This window comes from Populus alba, chromosome 1, assembly GCF_005239225.2.
Source record: "Populus alba chromosome 1, ASM523922v2, whole genome shotgun sequence".
Taxonomy (NCBI): Eukaryota; Viridiplantae; Streptophyta; class Magnoliopsida; order Malpighiales; family Salicaceae; genus Populus; species Populus alba.
The window spans coordinates 43525079-43551226 of record NC_133284.1 but is presented as its reverse complement, the minus strand read 5'-3'; the positions used below and the strand labels follow the sequence as shown (position 1 = coordinate 43551226).

The window sequence follows — 26148 nt, the reverse complement described above, 5'->3', positions numbered from 1 at the left end:
GGTGAGAGCTGAAAAAGCACGAAAAGGCTGGCATGATTTCGTGTTCTTTGTATCATTGTCTAGATACAGCTAGGCCGCCTCCCAAGGACGATTTGTCCTGGCAGCGAGGTCGTTGGTTTTCTTTCAAACAGGGAAGGAGCTGTGACACGCGGTGTGGTCTTTACCGTAATGTCGTTGAGGAGACAAACTGGGTGCTCCCGAAGTCAACATTTGCGTGTTGTTCTTAATAAAAAGTCAACTTTCACGTACAAACTACATCCAAATAGGGATAAACTCGGCCTGAGGACACCCTGAAGATGGAGGAATGCGTAATTAACAATTTATTTTGTATTATATATCAAAATAATTTTAAATAAAAAAAAATAGAAACGCACGCCAGTCAGCCGCGATCCTAAACATGCACTAAGATGATTTGAAAATAGATTTAGTTTTAGTTGAATTGTAAATTCAGGGGATGATATATTTATTATCAAATTAAAAAATATATATTATTAATCTGAATCATTTGATTTAATTAAAAACTTAATGATCTAGTCATCAGTCGTGATTGATGTAAAATATTATATATTGAACGGATTTGATCAAACCGTCTGGTTAGACTAGTGAGTTTAACATTGAATTGGTTTTTTTTTTAATAAAAATTTGCAGCTTTTGCAAGTTTAATAAAATGATATACTTACCACTTTATCATTTCTTGTTTATGACAGTTTGACCAATAATTCATTAGTTGAATCAATAACTTAAATCATCTAATAATTTTATTTTGTTTTGTTTTAATTTGATTTAATAATTTGATGTGTTGATATTAAAAATAAATTAAAAAAATTAAATATATATATATATTATTTTAATTTATTTATTTATAAGTAAAATAATAACACTTTTAAAAAATTATTATTATCAATATCACAAACACCCTTTAATAAATTTCTAAGTTTCTCATTTTATTTATCACTTTCATCAAACATCTTTATTCCTCAGAAAATCTCATAGAAGGTTACTTTCAATTCTTGTGTGGCAATTTCTCCATGGAAACGGAGAGAGGAAGACGAAGATCGCCAAGAAAATATCATAGAAGCGTACAAAGACAAAATTAAGGAAAACTATAAAATTACCACTTTGGTATTATCATCAATTAATAACCCTAAATATATGAATTCTATCAAATTCTTCTCAATTTGTTTTTATCAATTACCCCCAAACATTTCATCCATTTATCATAAGATCCTTTCATCCACGTGGGGATAAAATGAAAATAATCATCTTAGGGGTAATTGATAAAGAATAACTTAGAGTCAATATAATCCATATATTTCAAAGAGGTAAATTAAAATTTATCTTTAATTTAAGGGTGCAAGTTTTCTAAATCTCTCACAGCTTCTTCTTCTTTTTCTTCAAGGATAGGAACAGATTTTAAAACAATTTTTAAAAACATCCTAGGAACCGATCCCAGCCTATTTTTTCATTGATTTTGGTTAAGAGTTTGAGAACATCTCATTTCCTCAACCTAAGGGTGGTGAAGAGATCTATTCTATGTTCAAGAATGAGAATGATAGAAAGTTGTTCGAAGAAAAAAGATAATCATTTCCTCCTTTTCAGCTGACAAAAGTTAGACCTCTCAGTTTATTCTGTTATTCCTTTTTCCTTTCCTTTTGGCCTTTAAGCCGACCATGTAGCTAATGTAGCTGTGGTTGTATATCATTATTTTCTCGTGGGAGAGTATGACTAAGCATACCTGATGTATATATATAGGTCTGCATCTCTTTTATGTATGTTAAGAAAATAGTAAAAGAGTAAAAGGCATGACCTGATGAAACCTTGAAATCAAACTCTCTTGTTCTCTAATTTTCTTCCTTATTTTTAAGCTTCTGCAACCTCTAGCATTTCTTTCATGGTATCAAAGCTTATGGTTCTCTAGCTAACTATGGAGAAAGAAACTGAAAACCAACAAACACCAACCTCAGCTATGCAACCAACCTCATGTTTTCACAACCTATCAGATCAAAATAATCCATACTAACTTGACAATGGTGATACATTGATTCTCAGTTTGGTGACTAATCCCCTAACTACAGAAAACTATTTCACTTGGGCAAAAGCCATGAAAAGGGCATTTAGAGCTAAGAACAAGCTAGGTTTTGTTGATGGCAGTATCACAACACCTTCAAATACCAACAATCCTTTTCTAGAAGCTTGGAAAAGATGCAACAATATGATTGTCTCCTAGATTCATAACTCTGTAAGTCCTTTGGTGAAATCCTCTTTCATCCTTGTAGAAAATGTGTATGAAATTTGGAATGAACTCTATGAGAGACTTACTCAACAAAACAGACCACGAACTAAAAGGAGCTCTAGCAAACTTGACTCAAGGCAATGATTTAGTTAATATCTATTACGGAAAGCTAAAATCAATTTGGGATGAGTTAGCATTGCATTGTCCCATGCCAGAATGCTCTTGCAGACAAATGAGGGTCTTGACTGATCGCTACCACCAAGACTGTGTAATCCAATTTGTTATAGGTTTGAATGAAACATATTCTAACATACGGGATCAGATCATGCTAATGGATCCCATACCACAAGTCAACAAGGTTTTCTCTCTCGTTCAACAATAAGAAAAACAACATCAGATGTTACTTTGCACATCTACCCCTGATCCAATGGCTCTTTTAACCAGAAACGCATCCATAACCTTCAAGTCTTTTAACAAACCTTATTGCCCTCATTACAAGATACAAGGGCATTCCTTAAAAGATTGTTTCAAAGCAGGAAATGCAAAACCTCTTATTTACAGTAATTGTAATATGAGTGGTCACTTAGCAGAAAAATGTTATAGGCTGGTGGGATACCCTCCTAGACACAAGCTATACAACAAAGGGAAGAGACAATTATCCATACCAGACAGACCAACATGATTATAGCATAAGATTTTCCAAAGAACCACGTTGATAAGATGGCTTTGATTTCAAATCAATATCAAAAAATATTACAGTTACTCCATGAGAAGCACAACCCAGAATTGCATTGCGATAACAAAGATGCACTGCACATTGCCTTGAACCCAGTTTTTCAAGAAAGGACCAAGCACATCGAGTTGGATTGTCACCTTATCTGTGACAAAATCTAGCAAGGAATTCTGAAGATTGCACATGTTTCCACAAAATCTCAATTGGCCGATGTTTTTACAAAAGCTCTACCTGCAACCTTGTTGTCTTTTCACATATCCAAGATGGGCATTGTAAACTACTATGCTCCATCTTGTGGGGGCTGTTGAAGAATGAGAACGATAGAAAGTTGTTAGAAGAAAAAGGATAATCGTTTCCTCCTTTTCAGCTGACAACAGTTAGGCCTCTCAGTTTATTCTATTATTCCTTTTTCCTTTCCTTTTGGCCTTTAAGCCGGCCATGCAGCTGATGCAGCTATGGTTATATATAATTCTTTTCTCGTGGGAAAGTATGACTAAGTAGACCTGATGTATATATATAGGTATGCATCTCTCTTATGTATGTTAAGAAAATAGTAAAAGAGTAAAAGACATGACCTGATAAAACCTTGAAATCAAACTCTTTGCTCTCTAATTTTCTTCCTTATTTTTAAGCTTATGCAACCTCTAGCATTTCTTTCATTCTATATAATATAAAATATAAGGGTTGATTTTATTTTACTCTCTCGATGAATTATATGATTTTATAAATTTCTTTTTAAAATTTATCTTTATCAATTATCCTCTTGAGTTGATTAATTTTTATTTTATCCTATATGAAACCAAAAGCCCTTGTTGAGTTGATAAATGTTGGTGGGTAATAGATAAAAAAACAAGTTTTAAAGTAAAAATTGATAGTTATTATATGCTTAAAGGAGGTAAAATACAATTAACCTAAAATATAACCATCGATCAGTGATGCTTTAAGTGATGCTTTAATGGTTGTCATTTTATTAGATTACTCAAAATATATTATTTTCCAACTTATTTTATTAGATATATCCAAAGACCATAAAATAATTTCTAATTCATTTTTCATTGAACATTAAAAATTAATTTGTTTTCTTAAAAAATATTTTTTATGACACTATTAAATATTAAAAAATATTTCACTTCCATGAAAACAACTATCTAAAAATAAATCACTTTTCCGTAAATTAACAAGGCTATATATATACTCATTAAGAAAGAAATGCATGTCACTCACTCTTGAGAGTTTTTTTTTTTAAAGAAAAAAAAAAACAACAAGGAACCTGTAAAGGTATTGAGATTTTGATTAGTTAATTAATTGTGAAGTATAAGAACGAAGTTCGCAAGCAAAGATTAGCGGCGAAAGTAAATCTATGTGCTAATGTTTGGCATTTTTTTTTAATAAAAAGAATTTACTATATAAAAATAAAATTAATAAAAAAAAAATTAACTTGGATTTAAAATTAAATTATATAAAATTGATCTAATTGATTTAATTAGTCTAAAATAATCAGATAAAAATTTGAGAATGAAATTAAGAGAGAGAGAGAGAGAGAGAGAGAAGGAAGAGTTAATTAAAAAAAAAAAAACTTTGCTTTTGATATAAATAGTTAAGCTCCATAAGTTTTCCCAAGTTATCGAGTATTGTAGGTAATTATGGGAATTTCTTATGCAAGGTCAATTCTGGCTTGCTGGCGTGCTGCAATAAAACAATAATTTTTTAAGCTCCTTTTTCCAATACTAATCGAAGTTAATTACTGTCTAATACAGCAAAGAAAAAAAAAACTATACAGAGAAAATTAAATAGACAAAGATTAATTTATCGCATAATTAAGAAATTGAATAACATTTGCACTTAAGGATTTATTTTCAATCATATAATGTAATATTTATTAATTTAGTTTTGATAAATGTAACTAAATTATTATATTCTTTTACGTATTTAAATGAAATATGTTTTTTTTATACTTGTGCGAGCTAGCCCAACAAAACGACTTCTTCTCTTAGCAGCCATAGTATAATTACCCCTTAAAAAAATAGGGTTTTTTCATCTGATTTCCATCGTTGAATCTACGTTGATGGGATAAAGATCCTTAGCGTCATCATTACTTTGGAGGGAATATGAGGAATCGACCCATGGTCCATCCCTTGATATGCTGCTGCTCTGCATCTGACTGCTCTGAGAGAGGGTGGAGACCTGTGTTTGGCTATCTTGTGACAAAAGCTCGAAGGCTTTGAACCTTGCTTCCTGGTCCATGCTACCACGGTTGATTATTGGAGCTTGAACTGGAATCTTGCCCTCAAGCATTCTCACCACGGAAGACATTGCTGGCCTCAGAGAGGGAGATATGTTTGTGCACAGGAGAGCCAAGTTCAGCATCTTCGTTGCCTCTTCTTTTGAGTAGCTTGAACCAAGCCTTGCATCCACAAGCTCAAGAAGGTTGTTTCTCTCATGCAGGACATAAGCCTTTCATGAAATGTCATGGGGGGGAATTTAGTAGCTAGAATTCATGCAAAAGACAGATAGCTAAAAAGGAGATAAACAACAACAAAATCAAGGCCATGCATCTTCCATCAGTTATGCTCATTGCTGGTCAGAGAAAATGTATGATATGTAGGACGACATCGACATTCTGAGAGTAAAAGATATATATATATGTATTACCCAATCAAGAAGATAAACAAACTCCTCCTTCGGTCTGTAATTCGTGTTGCTCTTCCCACTGACAATTTCTAAGGCAACAACTCCAAAGCTGTAAACATCTGCTTTATCTGTCAAGTAACCCCTCATTGCATATTCTGGGGCCATATAACCTCTGAATCAGAGAAATTAGATAGCATTGAATGGTGAGCATTTGGTCGTGAGATAGCAGATTTTACTAACATTGTCAGAAACTAAATTGAGAGAGGACTCACATTGTCCCAGCAATCCGCGTGCTTATATGAGTGTTCTCTTCTTCATCAAGCTTGGCCAGACCAAAGTCAGATATCTTGGCATTTAGATCCTCATCAAGCAGCACATTGGTTGCCTTTATGTCTCTGTGCACAATCTTCAGCCTTGATTCTTCATGAAGATATGATAACCCCTTCGCAATACCCAACAATATCTTCCTTCTTGTTTGCCAGTCCAGTTGAAGCTGGTGTTCCTCGCGACCTGGAAAACAAGGATACATTGGAATAGGGCAAACAGCTCCATCATATTCTCACTGTATATCAAGTAGATGGTCACGTAAGCAAGTACCAAAAAGAGCGCGCGCAAGACTATTGTTTTCCAAGTATTCATATACTAACAGCAACTGGTTTCCCTCAATACAACAGCCGTAAAGCTTCACGAGATGGGGATGTTGCAAGGCAGATATCATGCCTATCTCATTCACAAATTCACGGTTTCCTTGTCTCGATTTGGAAGATAGCTGCTTAACAGCAATTACAGCACCATCTGACAATACACCCTGAAATCAAAGGCGCATACTGAAATTTCAGAATATTTGAAGATGATAGCATCCTTTCCCTTTTATTCAGAATTATTTTGCAAGCATGGTAGATTTTATTCATGACCCGAGACAACCAAGTGCACAACCTAAGCGATGCGATGCAGTCGGGTTTGTAGAGGGAAAGGTTTGAGCATTCGGATGAGTATCTATAATTAGATGAGGATATATCTTAAATAAACTATATAGATAACCTAACAAATATTTTTAGGGATTAATGTAGTAAGTCTAGGTCCAAAAGTATAGCCTATCTTATTGAAAATGCATGAATACCTTGTAAACTGGCCCAAAACCTCCCTCTCCTATCTTATTCGCAGTGTCGAAATTATTGGTAGCATGTTTGATCTGTCTTAACGTGAAATAACCCGTTTGGAGATCCAGACCGCGAAGTTCTGTTACAAAAAGAGAGTCTCAGAATCAGCCAGACAAGACGTATCAAACAAGTGAGATACTTATGCCTTCAGTCCCACCTTTGTCTACGAGTTCCTTTCCTCCCAGGTAACCTTTCGATCGGAGTAGCAGCAAAAACAGCGCAGCAAGTACACATGAAGCAGCTACAATACCGATTACTGCTCCAACTGATAATCCGGATCCGTTCTTGAACTCTAAAAGTAGACAAAGAAATAGTTAGATGAGATGTTCGTGGGTTGAAATCAATCAAAACTCTGAATATGCCATGACTTACTTGGTGTCACTGTGATGGCGGATATGAGTGGTCCGTGGACACCTCTGTAAGGAACGAAAGTAGTGCCTTTGCCTGCCCAGTACAAGTGTATCTCTAGTGTGCCATCGTTAACAATTATATTATCAAATACCTCAATGATGCCGATGCCAACTCCTCCAGCTCTCTCCATGATATTGAAATTCTTCCAAAGTGTGATCCCCTGCGGCAAAAAGTTCAAATTATAACCCTAAAAAGTTTCAAACAGAAGTAAAAAAATCTTTTGATTGGCATAATAAAAACTTATTAAGGAGCAAACAAAACACATGGTAGGCCTCACGAGGAAATCTAGACATTAAAATCACACGAAATAAACAAAATCTTAGACGAGCATGCATGGTTTTTGAAAATCATTTTGCTTACTTGAATCGATATATCAAATATGCGCCTCCCAAGGCTACTAAATGTCTGATCATTAGAATACATAATTTCCGCAAAGTGGAGCTGCACTTTATACTTTCCCTTTGGCAAACACAGGGCATAGTACTTGAGTGATTGAGGAGCAAGGCGAGCAGTTTCATAAACTCCTGTCACACCCAGATTAAAATCATTTTTTGCTATGGAAGTTTGAACTGAAGTGTTCTCCATATAAGTCCCAGTACTGCTATAACCCCATTTTCCTGGTAGAAAGGAAAATGAAACTCGCCCACCATCATTTGAGTCTCGTTCATATGTATCACCATTAAAAGGCGCACTGCCCCCTCCACAGTTTATGAACAAGGAACGATCTGCAGAACAATCAATATCCTTCAACAGGGCAGTAAACATGGTGATTTTATGTAATGACTCTTTCATAGAACATCAGTACTGTATGGTTTCTTTCATACTTACATTCAAGATTTTGTGTGCAAGGAAGGCCTTTTGTGAAGCACCAGTCATCAGTGCTAAAAGACAAGAATTCAAGCTGTCAGCAATTCATAGTTCCAGAGTTTTCACAAAGCATCTCAATAAAACAGGAACTTACTTGTTATTTGATAAATGACTAGAAACAAAGTTCCTGTTGAATTTTGAAGTAGAATAATGAGCAACACGAGACTAATCGGGAAGAGAAAACAAATAATGAGCAAAATAATGCTTACTTGTCTTGCTTCGGTTGTTGGCAACTACCTAAAGCTGACCCTTCTAAAGCTGACCACGTAAAATTGTTGTAGGACAAATCCCTGAAATAGATTTTCCATGGCATGGGTAATACAGTTCCTGATTGCTGAAAAATGAAGATTGACGTATTTCTTGTTTGGTGGGACACAAGAAACTTCTGAAAATTCTATCAGAGTATGAATAACATGGTAACCAAACAGGAATACAAGGATTGATAGCATCATTATCGACTCACACTTTCTGCCTGTTGTTCAATGCCCACTTAGGCACTTCTCCAGTTAGTAAGTTGTTGTTCAAAAACCTACACATATGTTAAACAAGAATTCAATAAACAAGCTGCCAATACGAGAAAAATAAATTAAGGGCCTGTGTGTTTCAGAAAAATAAACTTACACCGTTACGCTTTCCAAATTCGTGAAGTTAGAGATTCGGCCTGTCAAATTGTTGAAGCTCAAATCTCTGTAACGAAATATATACAAATTAATGAAATCTCAACATTGCTAGATTGTGGTTCAGGTTTTAAGGAAATGGAGAGAGTCCCTAGTCCTAACTGTGCGATCATATGCAAAAGTAGTTCAAATTAGCCAACCCTGTTTCATAAATATGCACAACCTATGGCAACCCTTTCTGATTCACCTTACTTCATCTATCTTCAATGAAAAGCCAAATGATGGAATAAGCTTGTGTCAATCATTTGCATCTTTTGAATTCAAAATAACATCTATAGGAAGGAAATAAGATCCTTGAAATCAAGCATTTCCATAAGGATAACTGTTAGAAAAACTTACAAAAAATTCAAAGACGTCATATTTGCAATGTAGTCTGGGATTGAAGCAGTAATTAAGCAATTTCTCAGAATGCTGTCTCAAGAATGTAAACAATGATCAGTTTATTATAGTTAAGGCAATCCACAAGTAATTAGAATGGCTTTTCAATACATAGGAATCGTGATCAGGGTTATTCAACTCACAGATTTTCTAAGCTTTTCATGGCCTGTAGATTAGGGAAAGGTGAACTTGATCCATTCAAATCGGATATTCTCCTGGAAGAGAAAAATCGGTTGCTCATGCGTAAGAACTTTCTTAACAGCAAAAGGGCAAAAAATCGCAAGATGATTGAAAAGCTACAGGAATGAACTTGTTTGTGCTCACAGAGATTTTAAACTTGTTAACAAAGAAATGTTAGATGGAATAGGACCCTCCATGGATGTTCCTTGCAAATCCCTGAGAAACGGAAACGAAAATGAGATTTAAATTAGCTTGTCCTAGAGGATAGCATGAGCAGATAAATGGACAAACACTTATTACTCACAATTTGACAATATTCCTCCAGTTCCCGATAAATTCAGGTATCTTCCCTGACAGTTCGCTCCCATCTATCATACTGCAGCAACATATATATAAATCATGAGTATTGTAGCTGAAAATATTGAATGTGAAAATGATTGCAGCCGACTCCATCGCTTACAATTCAGTTAAATTCTTTAAATTGCCAAGTGTCTCTGGTATCGTTCCTGTAAAATTGTTTGAGGAAAGGACACTGCAGGAATAAGAAAAACCAAGTTACAACTTCCTCCAAAATCAGTAAAAAGTATCAGTACCATATATAACAAAACTGAGATTGAATATTACGAGACAGACACATCTACAAGACATGGTATAAAGTATAACTATGAAGGCACTGTCTTACAGTCTTCTTAAGCTTGTCAATTTTCCAAGGTCTGGAGGAAGAGGCCCTCCTAGCAGATTATCATCCAGGACCCTGCAAGATCCAATTCAAGATTTAACGTTCTAGCTTAGCGTTTCATTTAAGAAGTTCGCGTTGTGACTTACAGCTCCTCCAGTGTGGTAATGTTGCCTATTTCCGGGGGAATTGGGCCGGTGAGACGGTTAACGATGAGAGACCTAAGACATGGAAGAGAATTGGGAAACAGTTCATGAATTTCCATATCGGGATATGAAAACGCCTTCACATATACAGGATGCACGAAAAGACTTACAAAATCTTAAGGTTAGGGAGCTGAGCAAGTCTTGGAGGGATTGTTCCATTAATGTAGTTGCGAGTCAGATCACTGTCCAAAGAAAAATGCTTCATCTTAGTCATTCTATAATTCCTTTTGTTTACAAGTCACTGTTTCTCTTAGCCACTCAGACAAGGACCTTTTCCCATTTGAATCATCATAAAAACTTTCATTTGTACTGATAAATAAATTAAAATCCTCTGTGAAGCACAAAGGATTGCAATTGATCTATGTTCAATAATGATATTAATATACTTACATTTCAAGCAGATGAGGAAGGTCTCCTAGTTCGTCTGGGAGAACTCCGTTCAAATTAAAACCTTTCACGCTTCTGTCAAAAACAAAATATAAGAACTAGTTAGTAAATAAAACGAAAAGAAAATGAAACCATACAAAGACTCTGCTCTCCATTAATTTTTTGTTTTGACGAACAAAACATAGAAAACGTTAACGGATATTCTAAGAGCTGTATTCTACTCTTTCACAAACATAAAATTTATTATGAAAATAATATATAAATATCATGGCTTTTGCAAGGGGAAGAATTACGATTCTTGAATATTTCCTATAAAGAAAACATACATACATGTTAGTGACATGACAGACGGAGTCATTCTCAAATGTACAGTTGCATGTAACAATGCTTTGAGTTTTGCTGTCGATGGTATGTTTCCACTGTGTACTATTGCAAGAAGTTTGATTGATGGGGGCCCAGTTGCTGATGTTCAACTTGTTGGATATGTTTTGAAGAATTTGCACTGTTACATACAATTCAGGAACTTCAATCATCCATAAAAGCAATAATAATATTAATATTATTTATCCATAAAATAATGTGCTAAAACACAGCTAGAAAATGATGATGATATAAATTCTAACAAATTCCTCCAGTTTATGGAAGGATTTAGGCATTCATATGATTCAATTACTAACTGCACAGCAAAAATCACAAAAATACTCATAAAAATTAGGAATGAATTAGTTTTTATTATTATTATTAAAATAAAACAGTACACAACACCAAAACAATTATTAAAATATAACATGGGGGCTCTCTTGCTTATTATATAATTATAAGACTTTTAGACTCTAATATTGATTTGATTTAATTCAAGGTTAGATTGTTGTCGGATAGATTAATCAAGATTTTTTTAATTTTTGAAACTATGTTTTTTGAGATTTTTTCAGAAAAAAAAAAAACTAAAAATTATATCAATTTAGTAAAAACAATCCATAACCAGAACCTAAGTATGTGAGTTATCATGTTAATTCGTAAAATATAATGATTCGTAGACCAGTCTTATAATTATAATTATGGTTTGTTAACAAAATAATTAAAAGAGATGGGGTTGGTTTTATATGAACAGAAAAGAAACTAATTTTTTGCTTTTATTTTTATTTTTATTTTCAATCAAAATATTTTATAGTCCAATTAGAATAAATTAGGCTTGGAATTATGTAAAAAATATAAAATTACAAAATATGGAACTAAAATGTAAAACATGGAAAAAAAATATAGCTAATCCCACATTAGAGACACTTTTCATTATGATTCTGTTTTTTTTTTTTTTTATCAGTCCTTGAGTTAGAAAGATAAGGGAAAAATTCAAATGAAAAGAAAGAGAAGATAGAAAATGATCACTTTGGATACTTTTGGATTATTATTTTTATTATTTTTGGTGTCAGAGGGTTCTATTTAATGAGAAAATTTGAATTATTATGGATTTTATCTACAAGCATGTCTAAAAAAAAAGATCTGGTTTCGTTTTCATTTAAAATTGATTTCAAGGTTATTTGATGGTTTAAAATGGTTTTTATTATATTTGTTTTAGGTAAAATGGGTTGAAAAATAGTTTTTACCCTCAAAATTCCACCCCTTGAATTACCAGCCACAACACTAGTGGCTGGATTTTGGGCAGTAACATGTAATATGTTGCCTTGTGCTATTGTTTTTTAATTGAGACAGGTTGTGTGTTGTTCGCCGTTTAAAAAAAAAAAAAAAACATATTTGGTTCTTTTTTTTTCTCTTTGGGTTTTTCTAGCTTTTAAAATTTTTTTTTATTTTCATCTTTTAATATTGTGTTTTTATTTAGTTTTTTTTTTAATTTTATCATTCAATAATTGATTAATTTTAACTATGATTTTATATTTTTTATCACATAATAAGATAAAAAAAAAATCTAATTAAACTCAGCAGAATCCATGATCCAATTCATGAGTTTGATAGGTTAACCTGAGTTATTTATTCTTTTTTTTCTTTGATTTTTTTTTTTAACTGGTTAAATCGATATGGTTATATTATGACAACTCCCATACAATTTAAATCAAGAATATTTTTTCAAGTTTGACATTATATATCAAGTTTAGTGCAGTGTTAAAAAAAAAATTCATATGGCATACGTTCAAAAACATTTTGGTCCACGCAACATGGTAAGTAACCTCCTTAACAAAAGCTAAATATGGATTAAAAAATACTATAGATGCAAATTTATTGGCACTATTCTCTAGAACAATGTAATAAAGTTTTTGCCTAATGTACCAAAAATATAAAACTAGTTATTGAGGGCATTAAAGTCTTTTTATATAATGTATTAGTCATTAACAAATTGATCAGGGCAAAGAATATTCTTTTTGCATTTCAAAAGTATGGTGAAAAGATCAAAATTTTAATAATGGCGTCAAGAAGTAATTGGGTAATTTTTAAATGGTTTTTTCATTATTATCATATAAGATGAGGGATAATTTTGTATTTGGCCAAATATGTATATCAATAACACAACCAAAATATCATTAAAAGTCAAAATATTAAAAGTAATCTCAAGGGGTTTTTTTTTTATCTTTTTACAAAGGTTTTTTTTTTTTTTTTTGTTATTATCAAGCCAGCTTAGTTTCGATTGAATCTTCTTATACATAAAAACAATAAGAAAAAAAGGTTAAGACGCGTGCAACACACTTGAAGGTGTGTGGATGGTACCAACACGCTTTAGACATCGTGTGTGAACCCTTACAATGTCCGAAAATACTCTTTTATCATGTTGTTAGAAGTGTTGTTGTATCCTCTTCCTAGTAGTGTGACGTTATCGATTATGGTGGTTATGTTTTTCATTAGCGAGTCTTTTCTCTCTTTTTTTCTCTCTCCTTCTCAGAAAATCATAGATCAACACTCTTTGTTGTTAATGTTTCAATTTTAGTCCTTATTCTTTTTATTTTAAATTTTTTTTCTTGATCCTTTTTTAGAAGTTTTATTTGTCTTCAATTTAATCCTACAATTCTAATTTACCAAATATTATATTATCCAATTTTGTCCTCATCTTTTGCTTTTTCTTGGGCCTTTTGTTAAATTGATTTTTCTTTTCAATTCAACCCTTCAATCAAAAATTTATTTTTATTTTATATTTTAATTATGATATTCCTCAATCTTTTGATTTTTTTGGTTATTTTGTTCAATTTATTTTTCTTTTTAATTACACCCTTCAATCAAAAATAAAATTTGTTTTGTATTCAATTTTGATCCCCATTGTTTTAATTTAAAATTTTTGTTTTCGATCCTTGTGTAATTGATATTCTTTTTCCAATATTAATTGATTGACAATTAAGTTTTATCATTTTTTCAGATATGGTATTTTGAGTCTAATTACCCGGGTCATAAGTTTGAAAAGTTAACACAAGTTATTTTTTTTATAAAAAAATAAGCCTTATAATATTTTTTATTATTTTTTTCTATCAAGTTATTTCAATCTCATTATTTGAGTTGTGAGTTTGACAGGATTTTCCAAGTTGACTCAGCCCTACAAATTTATTATGCTAACTCTGTTTGACAAGAACTAATTATTTTAGGTTTTTTTTCCATTTTATTCTAGAATGTTTAATTAGCTTTGATCAATTGAGATATATTATTTGTCTCATTTTTTTTATTTAAAAAATCTAGATTATCATTATGATTTTTTAAATTTTAATATTATGTTCATCTATTATAATTAATTATTATTTTTTTAATTAAAATAAAATTATTTTTTTTTTCCAGTTGAGTATATAATCCAAGTAGCAAAATTTTATTTCTATTAATCTTTCGAGTACAATTAATATACCAGAAAGGTAGGAACCTTCCACCAAAATTATCTGTCACCTGCCATTATTGTAAAGATGCAATATCAAGCAATAATTGCTTTGATGACATCAACATACCAATTATTATTATTATTATTATCTCTCCTCAAAGAAAACATTTTGAAATAAAGCATCATCAACTTTACAATATGGATATTATTCAACCTTCAAATAATTGTTGATGTATAGTTTCAACTACAAGGCAACTACTCTTCATTCTCTCTCTCTCTCCGATGAACGCTAAGCTTACTTAATATTTGATTTTATAGTAATAGACAGAAACTGCTAGAGGATGATGATAACAAGTCAAACTATACGAAGTTAGAAGGTCCTGGTAAAATAATGCCTTTTAAAATATTTAAAAAATATTTTATTAAGCCTTGCCGGCAAGAGAATATTTAAAAATTAGATATACTAATTTCTCTCACTAAGCATCACAAATTGAAATGATTCTGATTTTATTTAAGAGTAAATAAAACTAAGAAGCGTCAATCTCTGTAAATAAATTATTTTCCAGGGAAAAGGGAACCTTCAATCATGGTAAAGAGGGAGTGAGATTATTGAATTGCTAGGAGCACGTACGTACCTTCATCTACTGGCAAGAGTGGAGTGATTACTTGAGCATGGGATCCAAACTTGTCCACAGCAAAGCAATTCAACACCACAAATCCAGAAACCAAAACAGAGAAAGTCTTCGACAGTAGTGATGGCGGCGACGCCATGCGCAGAGCACAACTCGTTCTCTTGGTAATTGCTATATGATCAAAGAGCAAAAAACCACAAGCAGAAACGGCGTGTTCTTCTCAGTAATGAGAGGTGGGTTGCTGGAGGGAAAGAAAAACACCAGGAAGGAGATGTTAAAGATGATCACCACCAATTTGCTTTATTTTGCCTGGGGAAAGGTCTTCCTTTGCAAATTGCTGTTCGTTGGTTTTATAGAGCGATAGAGAGAGAGAGAGAGGGCTGCATGAGGAAAATGGCTTGGGATTTGGGAAAGTCCACTACTGCTGCCGGAGAAAAATCAAAGATGACTCAAAAGAAAGAATTTAGGAGATTAGGTAAACATTATTTTAACTTCAACGGGTAGGATCAGCAGTGATTTTTATTTTCTTTTCTTTTTTTATTAGAGTATAAAACATAAAGAATATGAATCAAATTAAGAAATCTTACACACTTGAAGAAGCTAACTAAATTTATTGATCACTTTAACCAATGTATTAGAAAACATGATATAAACAGTTATTTTGTTTGTTTGCTAGAAAATATTTTTTTTTTTAAAATAAATTCTGAAAAAGTAAATTTTAAAAAAGTGAATTATTTTCTGATGTTTAGTACTATAATAAAAAATAAGCTGGAAAACACTTTTCAGTGTTGGGTTATGTCATGAAAAATAACTTATTAATATTTATTTTTTTCAAGTTTATTAAAATAATAAGAAACAAATCTTACAAATTAAAAAGTTGAATGAGAATGAAATTGAAAAAAAAATATAATTTCATAAATTATCTCAAATAAAATAAATAATAATCAAAATAATAGATATCAAATCTAAAAAATAAAAAAAAAATAAAAGATGAAGAAATTAAAATAATAATAATTAACATTTCATAAATTATTTCAAATAAAATAAGTAATAATCAAAAGAATGATGATCAAATTTGATAAATAAAAAATTTCAATTAAAAATGATAAGGGAAAAGCAAATAACAATTATAAAAATGAGGACCAAAATTAATATAAAAATTAAATTATAAGGGATGCAATTGGAAAAAAAATTCAAAACAATATATATATATATATATATATATATAGCAATCAAAAGTTTGAGGACCAAATTTGATATAATTAGTAAATAATATGACATTTCTAAATTTTTCATAACTTCCAGAAAGTGTTTTCCATCCAAAATAAAAAGAAAAACACTTTTTTGAAAACTAAACAAAATTTTTCTTTGATTGAAAAGTATTTTCTATTGATCAACTTTCCTAATAACAAACAAATACAGAAAAGTTTGGAAAGTGGTTTTCTGAAAATTACTATTCAAAAAAACAATGCAGCATTGAATACAACTTCATAAGTGAATTATTTTCAATGCCTCATATTTTTTTATTTATTTTCATATAATGGATTCATACTAATATTAATTCATAGATGTATAAAAAGAATGAAATTATAACTTAAAAAAAAAATAAAGTGTATCTCTATAAAAAAAAATTATTAACAATGTTAAAAGAATATATATTGAACTTGTATAGATGATAAGAACTACTCTTTTGCTAAAAGATTTTTATAAAATGAGAATTTTTATCACTTTTTATTTATTTATTTTTTAAGAAGACATGAATTTTATTTTATTTTTTAATAACACATCTAATTGGCATTAAACATTTGATTTTATACAATTTCATCCTTAAAAAAATCAATATAAACCCTAGATTTATGCGTTTTTTTCATTATAGTCCTTGGTGTTAAATATACATAATTTGACTCTCAATTAACCATTAAACTTTTAATTCTCTTTAATTTCATCTATAATTTCAATCAATTGGATCCTCATAGTTCAACGCCTGTTACAAATTGGTCATTGGTTGTGAATTTATATAATTTAACCCCTAATTGACCCCAAAATTCTAATTCGCTTGCTTTACCTCTTATTTCAATTAATTAACTTCGTAAAAATTAAATTTGAACTCCTAAAGTTCTAATCTTCTCGATTAAGCCTAAATTAAGCTTCCAAACTTAATGTTTCATCAATTAAGCCCCTTGATAAAATTAATTTGACTATTTTAAAGTATAATTAAGTCCTTGTATCTAATTAAATTCTTCAATTGGACTTAAATTAATTCTTGAACATGATTAAACTTTAATTTGACCTATGATAAAATTAAATTAACCTATTAAAATTTTAATTATATTTTTAGATTTATTTTTTATACAAATTCGTCCAATAATAATTTAATTTAATTTTAAATCTGTATTATTTCTCAACTCTTAAATATAATGAAATACAATTAGCATTGATATCCATTCAAAATCGCAGCTTGTATTATTTTTGGAATCCTCCTCGGTCAACATGCATTCCACTTCCTCAAGAGTTCGCAACCATCCCATCCTTGTCAGCTCAAGGGCACCCTTTGGCTGCTCATTCTGCATGACTTCCTATTATGACATCTCAGCCATTTGGTGAAATCACAGTAATTTGGTGATCTTGCTCCTCCTTAGCTTCCGACAGAGCTCTTCCTTAGCTTCCGACAGAGCTTCAAACTTATACTGCAATTCCTGAAGAATATTGAATGAATGCGACGGCCACAATCGCTGTATACTTCACGGTGCCTCCTCATAACCATCAACCCGTCTTTCTCATGATCTGATCTATTACTCTTCTCTTAACCTTTCATGTGCCCCATTAACTATTTAAAGGACTTCAACATATCAGGGCTCTGATGAGGCGATGTTTACCTCCAAGTGTTATGGGGCAAAAACTAAGTGTACTGTTTGTTCTCATGATCATGCAATTCTGCAAGAGTCATCCTTCAAAATATTTTTGAGCTTTCTTAAGTACCTATTTTTTTCGTGTAGGGAGGGCTTGCAGGGTTTGCATAAGTATACTTGAATGTTCATCGATCCACATCCTTTTTTTAGATTTAACGTTGTATATATATATATATATATATATATAAGATTCGTGGTTTGTGCTTACATTGTTGATTTGTAGTTAATGAAGTCTGTGTTTTGTGGAAGAATATTTCTTATTCATCAAGTACTCGTTACAGAGTATTTATACAACAATAAACCCTAACAACTTATTTACATGTAAATAGAAATCCCTGACTTATAGGACTACACCGAGATTTTCTAGCTAGAATAGGAAAACTGTATTCTGTTACTTTGCATCATCAATGAGTGAGGTCCTTTCCTTCTTTTCCTGATCATTATCTTCAACACTCCCCCTCAAGTTGGAATGTATGTTGATCACATTCAACTTGCCAAGTAACTTTTGAAATTGTGCTGAACCTACCGGTTTGGTAAACAAATCTGTCGGTTGTTCCTTCGTTCTTATGTGAGCAGTTTGAATGATCCCTTGCTGCATCTTTTCTCGTACTACATGACAGTCTATTTCTATATGCTTTGTACGTTCATGAAAGACTGGATTAGATGCAATATGAAGGGCTGCTTGGTTGTCGCAAAACAATTTTGTTGGTCGAAACTGCTTCTCATTCAAGTCTCGCAAAATATTTCTCAACCATGTAATTTCACAAACTGTGGTGGCCATTGATCTGTACTCTGCTTCTGCACTAGATCGAGAAACTGTAGTTTGTTTCTTTGCTCTCCATGAGACTGGTGCTCTCCCAAGCATTATACAATAACCTGTGATTGATCTTCTTGTGTCTTTACATTTAGCCCAATCAGCATCACAAAAGGCTGTTAGTTCGAGCTCTCCAGTTGAAGGCAGCAGAATGCCTTGACCTGGTATTCCTTTAATGTACCGAAGAACTCGGTGTGCAACATCCAAGTGTGGTTGCCGAGTTTTATCCATGAACTGACTCAAAATATGAACTACATATGCCAAATCCGGTCTTGTGATTGTTCAGTAGATCATACGTCCAACAAGTCTCCTGTATTGTGAAGAATCTGCCAATAAACTTCCTTCTGATTGTGTTAGAGCAAGATTATGATCTACTAGAAAACGAGAAGGTTTAGATGCCAAGAAACCTGTGTCTTCAAGTATCTCAAGCGCATACTTTCTTTGGCACAAAGCTATGCCATGTCGAGACCTAGCCACTTCAATTCCTAGGAAGTATTTGAGCTTTCCTAAATCTTTCAATTTGAACTTGCTTGAGAGAAACTTCTTTATACTTGTGATGTCTTCTAGATTGTTTCCTGCAAGAATAGCATCGTCTACATATACTAGCAACACTGTGAACTTGCCATCTTGATTTCGGACGAACAATGAGTAATCACTATATGATTGATGAAAACCCGCAGATTTGAGAGCCAGTGAGAGTTTGATAAACCATTGCCGAGATGCCTGTTTCAAACCATACAAACTTTTATACAGCTTGCATATAACATTCTCCCCCTTTCGGCCAAATCCAGGTGGTAATTGCATGTAGACATCTTCAGTGAGATCTCCATGAAGAAAAGCATTGTTGACATCCAATTGGTGGAGATGCCATCCACGAAGAGCAGCTAGACCAAGCAAGACTCGAATGGTGGTAAGTTTGGCAACCGGGGCAAAAGTCTCCCGGTAATCAATTCCTTCAACTTGACTATAGCCTTTAGCCACAAGCTGTGCTTTGTACCTCTCAACTGTGCCATCAGGATTAAACTTTATCTTGTACACCCATTTGCAACCTATTGGACGTTTGTTGGGAGGCAAAGGAACTAGACTTCATGTCTTATTTTCCTGTAAGGCTTTAAGTTCCTGGAACATGGCATCACACCATACTTTGTGCTTGGCTGCTTCAGAAAAACTGTTTGGTTCTTTGAAAAGTGATAGTTGTGCACTAAAGACTCGATGGGAAGGAGATAAGTGATCATAAGACAAAACAGTAGATAAGGAATGAGAAATACATATGCGCGTTGAGTCTGATTGGAGAGAGCGAGAAGGGAGAGTTGCCTCAACATGAAAGTCATGCAAGTAACCAGGAGTACAAGTTGGACGAGTAGAGCGACATTTTCTGCAGCGGAAGCATGTGGTGGTGCAGGAGGAGATAATGTAGGTGGTGAAGTAGGATTGAGAGGCACATTAGACAGTTCGGAAGGGAGAGTAGGATCCAGAAGGTGGGTAAGCATACTAGGATTTTCTAAGTTGGTAGGATTAGAGAGAGTAGTATCTAGACAGGGAACCCTATACCCCAAAACCCTAAGTTCATGAGTGCTACCCAAAGCCCTAGTGTTTGCATCTTCATCAAAAACTTTAGATGACGAAAGAGATTGATGGGATGAAATCTGAGAAAGTCTAGAAGACAAGTATGGGAATGTGTCTTCATAAAAGATCACATCTCTAGAGACAAATATGTGCTTAGTCTCAAGATCAAAAACTTTATAACCCTTTTGGCCATTAGGGTACCCAAGAAATATACATTTGGTAGCCCGGGGATCAAATTTGGTAGGTTTGCGGGGGTGTGTGGATGCGAAACAAAGACAGTCGAAAACCTTAAGATGATCAAATGTTGGTGCCTTTTTGAAAAGTCTTTCAAATGGAGTTTTGCCTTTAAGGAAAGGAGTGGGAGTGCGATTAATAAGATAGGTGGAAGTGAGAATGGCTTCTCCCCAAAAAGATGTAGGCAATTGTGCTTGAAATAAAAGAGCTCTAGACATGTTGAGCAAATGACGGTGTTTACGTTCAACAACACCATTCTGTTGTGGTGTGTTAACGTAACTCGTTTGATGCACAATTCCTTTAGATGAGTAAAAATCAGGCATGTTAAACTCAGAACCATTATCACTACGAATTGTCTTGATTCGTGTATCAAACTGAGTTTCAATCATTTGTATAAAATCGATCAAAAACTTTCTTGCTTCAGATTTGTGTACCATCAAATAGACCCAAGTGCAACGAGTGAAATCATCAACAATTGTAAGAAAATATTTAGCACCTGACGTTGAAGGTTCATGGTAATTTCCCCAAATGTCAACATGAATTAAAACAAACGAGGAAATACTTGAAATGGAACTCAAAGAAAATGGAGTACGAGTTTGTTTGGCTAGCGGACAAATAAAACACTTGCTTGAATCGCAAGACTTATTAGAAAGGAAAGGGAATAGAGGATAAACCCTGGAGGATGGATGTCCAAGCCGTTGATGCCAGAGCGTTTGAGAGCTACTGTCAATGGCATTGCATGTGACTTGTGGAACTTTGTTGAGGCAATAGAGTCCTTCCTTCTCAGATCCCGTCCCAATCATCCTCCCCGAGCGTAGGTCCTGAATGAAACACACGTGTTTAAGGAAGATAGTGATACAAAAGGAATCTCTACACAACTTACTAATTGAAATCAAGTTGAGATAAAATAAGGAGACACATAAGACGTTATGAAGTGTGAATTGAGAGGAAAAGGTAACTGAACCAATATGACTTACTCGTGCCCTAGAACCATTTGGGAGTTTGACAAAACGATTATATGCAACGTATGACTCGATGAGTAGGCTACTATCATAAATAATATGATCACTTGCACCACTATCTAGAATCCAAATGTTGTTTTGGTCATTACAAGTAAGTTGAAAAGCTTTACCTGAAATTTCATCAAAAAGAGGAGGAGTATTACCAACTTGATTAGCTATGGAGATCTCGTTCTTATTCAAGAGTTCCATGATCTGATTGCAGACCTCCTTGGAGAAAGGAAAAGTCAAGTTTTCTTCAGAATCTGGCACGGCAAGTACATGATTACTTCGGCTAGAACTTCCAGCAGCTGCCTCATCTGCTTTTCTTTTACGACAATGCTCAGAATCATGTCCAGTCCAATTGCAATATTCACACGTTAAGTGTGCACGGCTAAATTTTATGGAATGGTTGTCTTTACTACAAATGTCGCACCACCTTGTGACATTAGCAGATTTCCTGTTACGGGTAGGTGCTCGCTTAGGAGCCCTTGTAGGAGCCATGAGGCTTGGCTTGTGAACCAGGAAAGCTGCTGCATCTGAGGCCTTGTTGTGACTTGAGGCTTGCATTTGTTTCTCTTGGCGTAACGCCATTGCATATGCCTTATTGACATTTAGGAAGAGGATCGATAGAGATAATATTACTCCGTAAGGCATCATAATTTTCATTGAGTCCTATGAGGAATTTCATGGTCTGTTGGTTTTTGACATATTCACCAAGTTTCATTCCATCTTCACAGTTACACACCGTGAGACCACACACTGAGTCCCTTTCATCCCACAAACTCTTGAGCTTTGTATAGAATGTTGTCACCGAGTCTGATCCTTGTAGACAAGCATAGATAGCATTCTCAAGGTTGAATAAATGCACCATATTTGTCTGGCTAAATCTCTCTTTAAGTTCAGTCCAGATTGCACGAGCTGTCTTGCAGTGCTTAACGCTTTTGGAGATTTCTTTCGTCATGGAGCCAGTTAGCCAAGTTTTGACCAACGTGTCACAACGATCCCATTGATGTTGCTCATCATCTTGAGCAGTTGGTCGAGTGCTGGAGCCATTGACAAAGCCGATCTTATTTTTGATCGTCAAAGCCATACTCATGGATCCAGCCCATTCATCGTAATTGTCTTCCATCAACGCTTGAGGCACTAGTACAGCACCTGGTTGGTCAGAGTGATGCAGATAGAGAGGGCGATTGGAATAATCCCACGGTTCATGTGTGCGTGCAGGAGAGGCTGTTGCTTCTTTCAGAATTTTCTCCTTCAATAGTGCCAGAGCTTTCAGTTCATCACTGTCCATGGTTGGACTGGGTTTGCCGAGAGAGAGGATGAGGTTTTGGGTGAGATGTTTAGGATTTTACCGAGATAGAGAGGAGAGAATGAGATTTTGAGTGAGGTGTTTAGGATTTTACTAAGAGAGAGAGATTTGTGTTTTGATCAAAGTTTTAGGCCGAGGAACGACGCTCTGATACCATAATGAAGTCTGTGTTTTGTGGAAGAATATTTCTTATTCATCAAGTACTCGTTACAAAGTATTTATACAATAATAAACCCTAACAACTTATTTACATGTAAATAGAAATCCCTGACTTATAGGACTACACCGAGATTTTCTAGCTAGAATAGGAAAACTGTATTCTGTTACTCTGCATCATCAATGAGTGAGATCCTTTTCTTCTTTTCCTGATCATTATCTTCAATAGTAGTCAGAAGTTTCTCGAGATTGATTGGGCTAGATCATCTTCTTTTCTACTTCTCTTCTTTTCATGTCACTGGGTGTTAAATTTTATTGCTACACTACTGTCCTTTTATAAATCCTAAATTAATTTAATTTTCAGTTTGGATCGATAATTTGTTTGTTGGTATAAAGAAGAGAATTATTTGTTAATTACAGTGTAATTGTCTAGAAAGTAGACCAGGAAATCTTTTGTTTCACTTCTTCTTCTTTTCTTTTTTTGGTCTCACACGCCACCTAACTTGGTGCTGAACCTGCTTTGTTGTGTTTTTCATCCTTTGAATTTTTTTATCTCTAGCTGGATATGTTTAATGAATTTGTATGGCTTTTGAAAGGGAATTAATGGCTTATACAACCTAAACTCTTTGAAAAGCTTTTCTATTATGGAGGGCGTTGAATTTATCTCTTTTTATTTTTTCTAATATTAACTTTTTAGTTCTGTGGTTTGTTTAGATTTTCCATGGTATGCCATTTTTTTTTTTTTTGAATACTTCAACTCTTGCCTTTTACATCTACATGATTTTTCATGCACTTCTTGTATCACACGTTAAAATTCACTCACGCGGCATTATCTTAGATGATTTTTCATTTCGTTTGATCAATTACTTAAATTGATTCATTAAAATCATTACCTAGTATTTAATTAAAAACTATTAAAAAACTCAAATATACTAATTTTATCAAAGATTCACATATAAAAAACTAATTATGATTAAAAAAATATTAACATTCTTAACACACCCAACCTAAAATAAACTGCTTCGTAGTCTTGATATGTTATAAAAATTTTAAAAATTATATTTTTTCATCAAATATTAAAAATACAACTTATATTTAAATTCATAATTCTTTATCCATAAACAAATCAAAATGTTAAATTTTTTTTATTCTTTATAATTTCATCATAAAAAAAAACATCCATATAAACATTCAAACCATCATACACTTTCCTTATATTTTCTTTTTCTCTTTTTCTCTTTTTTTTTTTTTTTTTTCACATCCATGATATAAAATATGAATTCAAAACAACTAAACAAAAATTACATTAAAATTACAATAATAGCCCCACAACAATCTGAAATTACAGGGAATGTCCTTCCGCGCGCCACCGTTACGCATGGATTCCCACGCCGCCACAAGAAACCCAGGCAAGCAGGAGGGTCAGTCACGGCTTCCTCTCTTCTTCCCCTCCTCGCCGGCGGTGCCCTGCAAAATACCAAAAAACGCAACAGGCAAACTCTTTTAATCTTCTTTCATGGGTTTTCGGATCTGCCTCTCTCTCTTCTTCTTCAGATCTGCTTCCCTGCAGATCGGCTCTTCTATGGGTTTTTTTCGTCTTCCCCTCCGCTTCGGGTAGCTGGCAGGAGGAGGAAGGATGGCTGCTGATCTGCAGGTGCAGCTGTGTTCGGGCCGCCGCTGGAGACTGTTGGGTCTGCGGGCGCTCGGAGGGAGGAGGCCGGTTGCAGAAGATGAAGAAGAGTGTTGCCCCGGCGCTGCCGTGTGTAAGCTGCTGGCTCACTGGTGAGGACGGCGCTGCTGCTGCTGGCGGCGAAAACCGGCCGAGAGAAATGTAGTGGCCGGCTGCTGTGGGGAGGTGCAGACGCCGGTCCCTGTCTGTGTTGCCAGAGAAGGAAGGTCTGGTGCTGGAAGGGAACAGCTGGGATGGAGATGAGGAGGTTGATTTGTGAGGGTGGGGAAGATCGGCTGTGGCTGGTTGAAGGAGAAGAGAAAAAAAATGAAAAAGGGGGGGTGTGGGGCTGGCGGCTGAATGGGGGATCTCTGGGGGCTGGCGGCCGGTTGAGGGAGAAGAGAAAAAAAATCAAAAGGGGGGAGGGGGGAGGGGGGTGGGGCTGGCCGGTCAGTTGAGGGGGGCGACCAGGGAAGGAGATGGTCAGGTCTGGTTTCTGTTTGGATCAAGGGTGGTTTCTGTTTAATATATTTTTTAATTGAAAATATATTAAAATAATAATTTTTTTATAATAATTTTTAATTTTTAATATTAACACGTCAATATAATAAAAAAATTCTTAAAATATATCAATTTATCATATTTTTAAATGAAAAATAAATTTAAAAAGAAAACTAATAAACAGATACCTGGGCCCACCAACAAAAGCTTTGAAGGACCATATTGCAAACAATAGCCCGAATAAGAAAAAATTAAAAAAAAAAAAAAAAAAAAAAAAAAAAAAAAAGGAATAATGTTCACACACTAAGTCAAATTAAAGGTATTGTCTTTAATGAAATTCCATTAAACATATTCAAATATTCAATTCAATGGGCTGAATCATATATAGCAGGTTACTTCATCTCTTACAAATTTTAATTTTGTAATAAAAAGTTTTCTTAACAAGGGCACTTTGAGCGTGTTTGGTAGCGGTTATTTTTCAAATAATTTTTCATGCTGAAATGCATGTCAATGATATTTTTTTATTTTTTAAAAATTATTTTTGACATCAACACATCAAAACAATTCAAAAGGTACAAACTGTATTAAATTTTAACCAAAAAAAATGAATTTTTTGAGAATGCAAATTGAACCGCGTTTCCAAACACGGTCTTTGAATATCTTCTGAGCCACCGACAAGAGGAAGTGTAATATAAAAAGATTAAAAAATATGTTACTAAACCACCAATTCAATCAAAAGTTTTAGATGATAGTTTAATCCTTTAATTATGTAAAGTCGTTAATATATTCATAATTAAATTATTTTGTGCCTGTTTTTTCTTTTTAACTCGTATGGCAACTCGTCAAGTTTGGGTTAAACAATGAAAGTATTCTCCTATTATATATAATAATGATATAATTTTAAATTATTAGAACTCAAATATACTTTAAAATAAAATAAAATAAATAGCATGAACCATGGATAGTTGACTTTTGCCTCTGTCCCTTCCCGCTTAAAGCAAGCCTCTCTCTTT

The 26148-nt window shown here is 33.6% G+C and overlaps 1 protein-coding gene across 1 annotated transcript; it reads right to left on the bottom strand.

Moving 5' to 3' along the window:
* Positions 1 to 4780: 4780 nt before the first annotated feature.
* Positions 4781 to 15439, bottom strand: LOC118063591 (probable LRR receptor-like serine/threonine-protein kinase At1g53440). The gene is made up of 24 exons (XM_035077666.2): positions 14977 to 15439; positions 10870 to 11041; positions 10543 to 10614; positions 10263 to 10334; positions 10096 to 10167; positions 9953 to 10024; positions 9731 to 9802; positions 9575 to 9646; positions 9415 to 9486; positions 9234 to 9305; positions 9052 to 9123; positions 8657 to 8722; positions 8499 to 8564; positions 8245 to 8325; positions 8130 to 8162; positions 7997 to 8049; positions 7529 to 7893; positions 7130 to 7328; positions 6915 to 7049; positions 6718 to 6836; positions 6195 to 6405; positions 5870 to 6107; positions 5619 to 5769; positions 4781 to 5420 (listed from the first exon to the last, which is right to left on the bottom strand). The coding sequence occupies exons 1-24, from the start codon at positions 15110 to 15112 to the stop codon at positions 5001 to 5003; spliced, it is 3093 nt and encodes a 1030-aa protein (XP_034933557.1). The 5' UTR covers positions 15113 to 15439; the 3' UTR covers positions 4781 to 5000.
* Positions 15440 to 26148: the final 10709 nt, after the last annotated feature.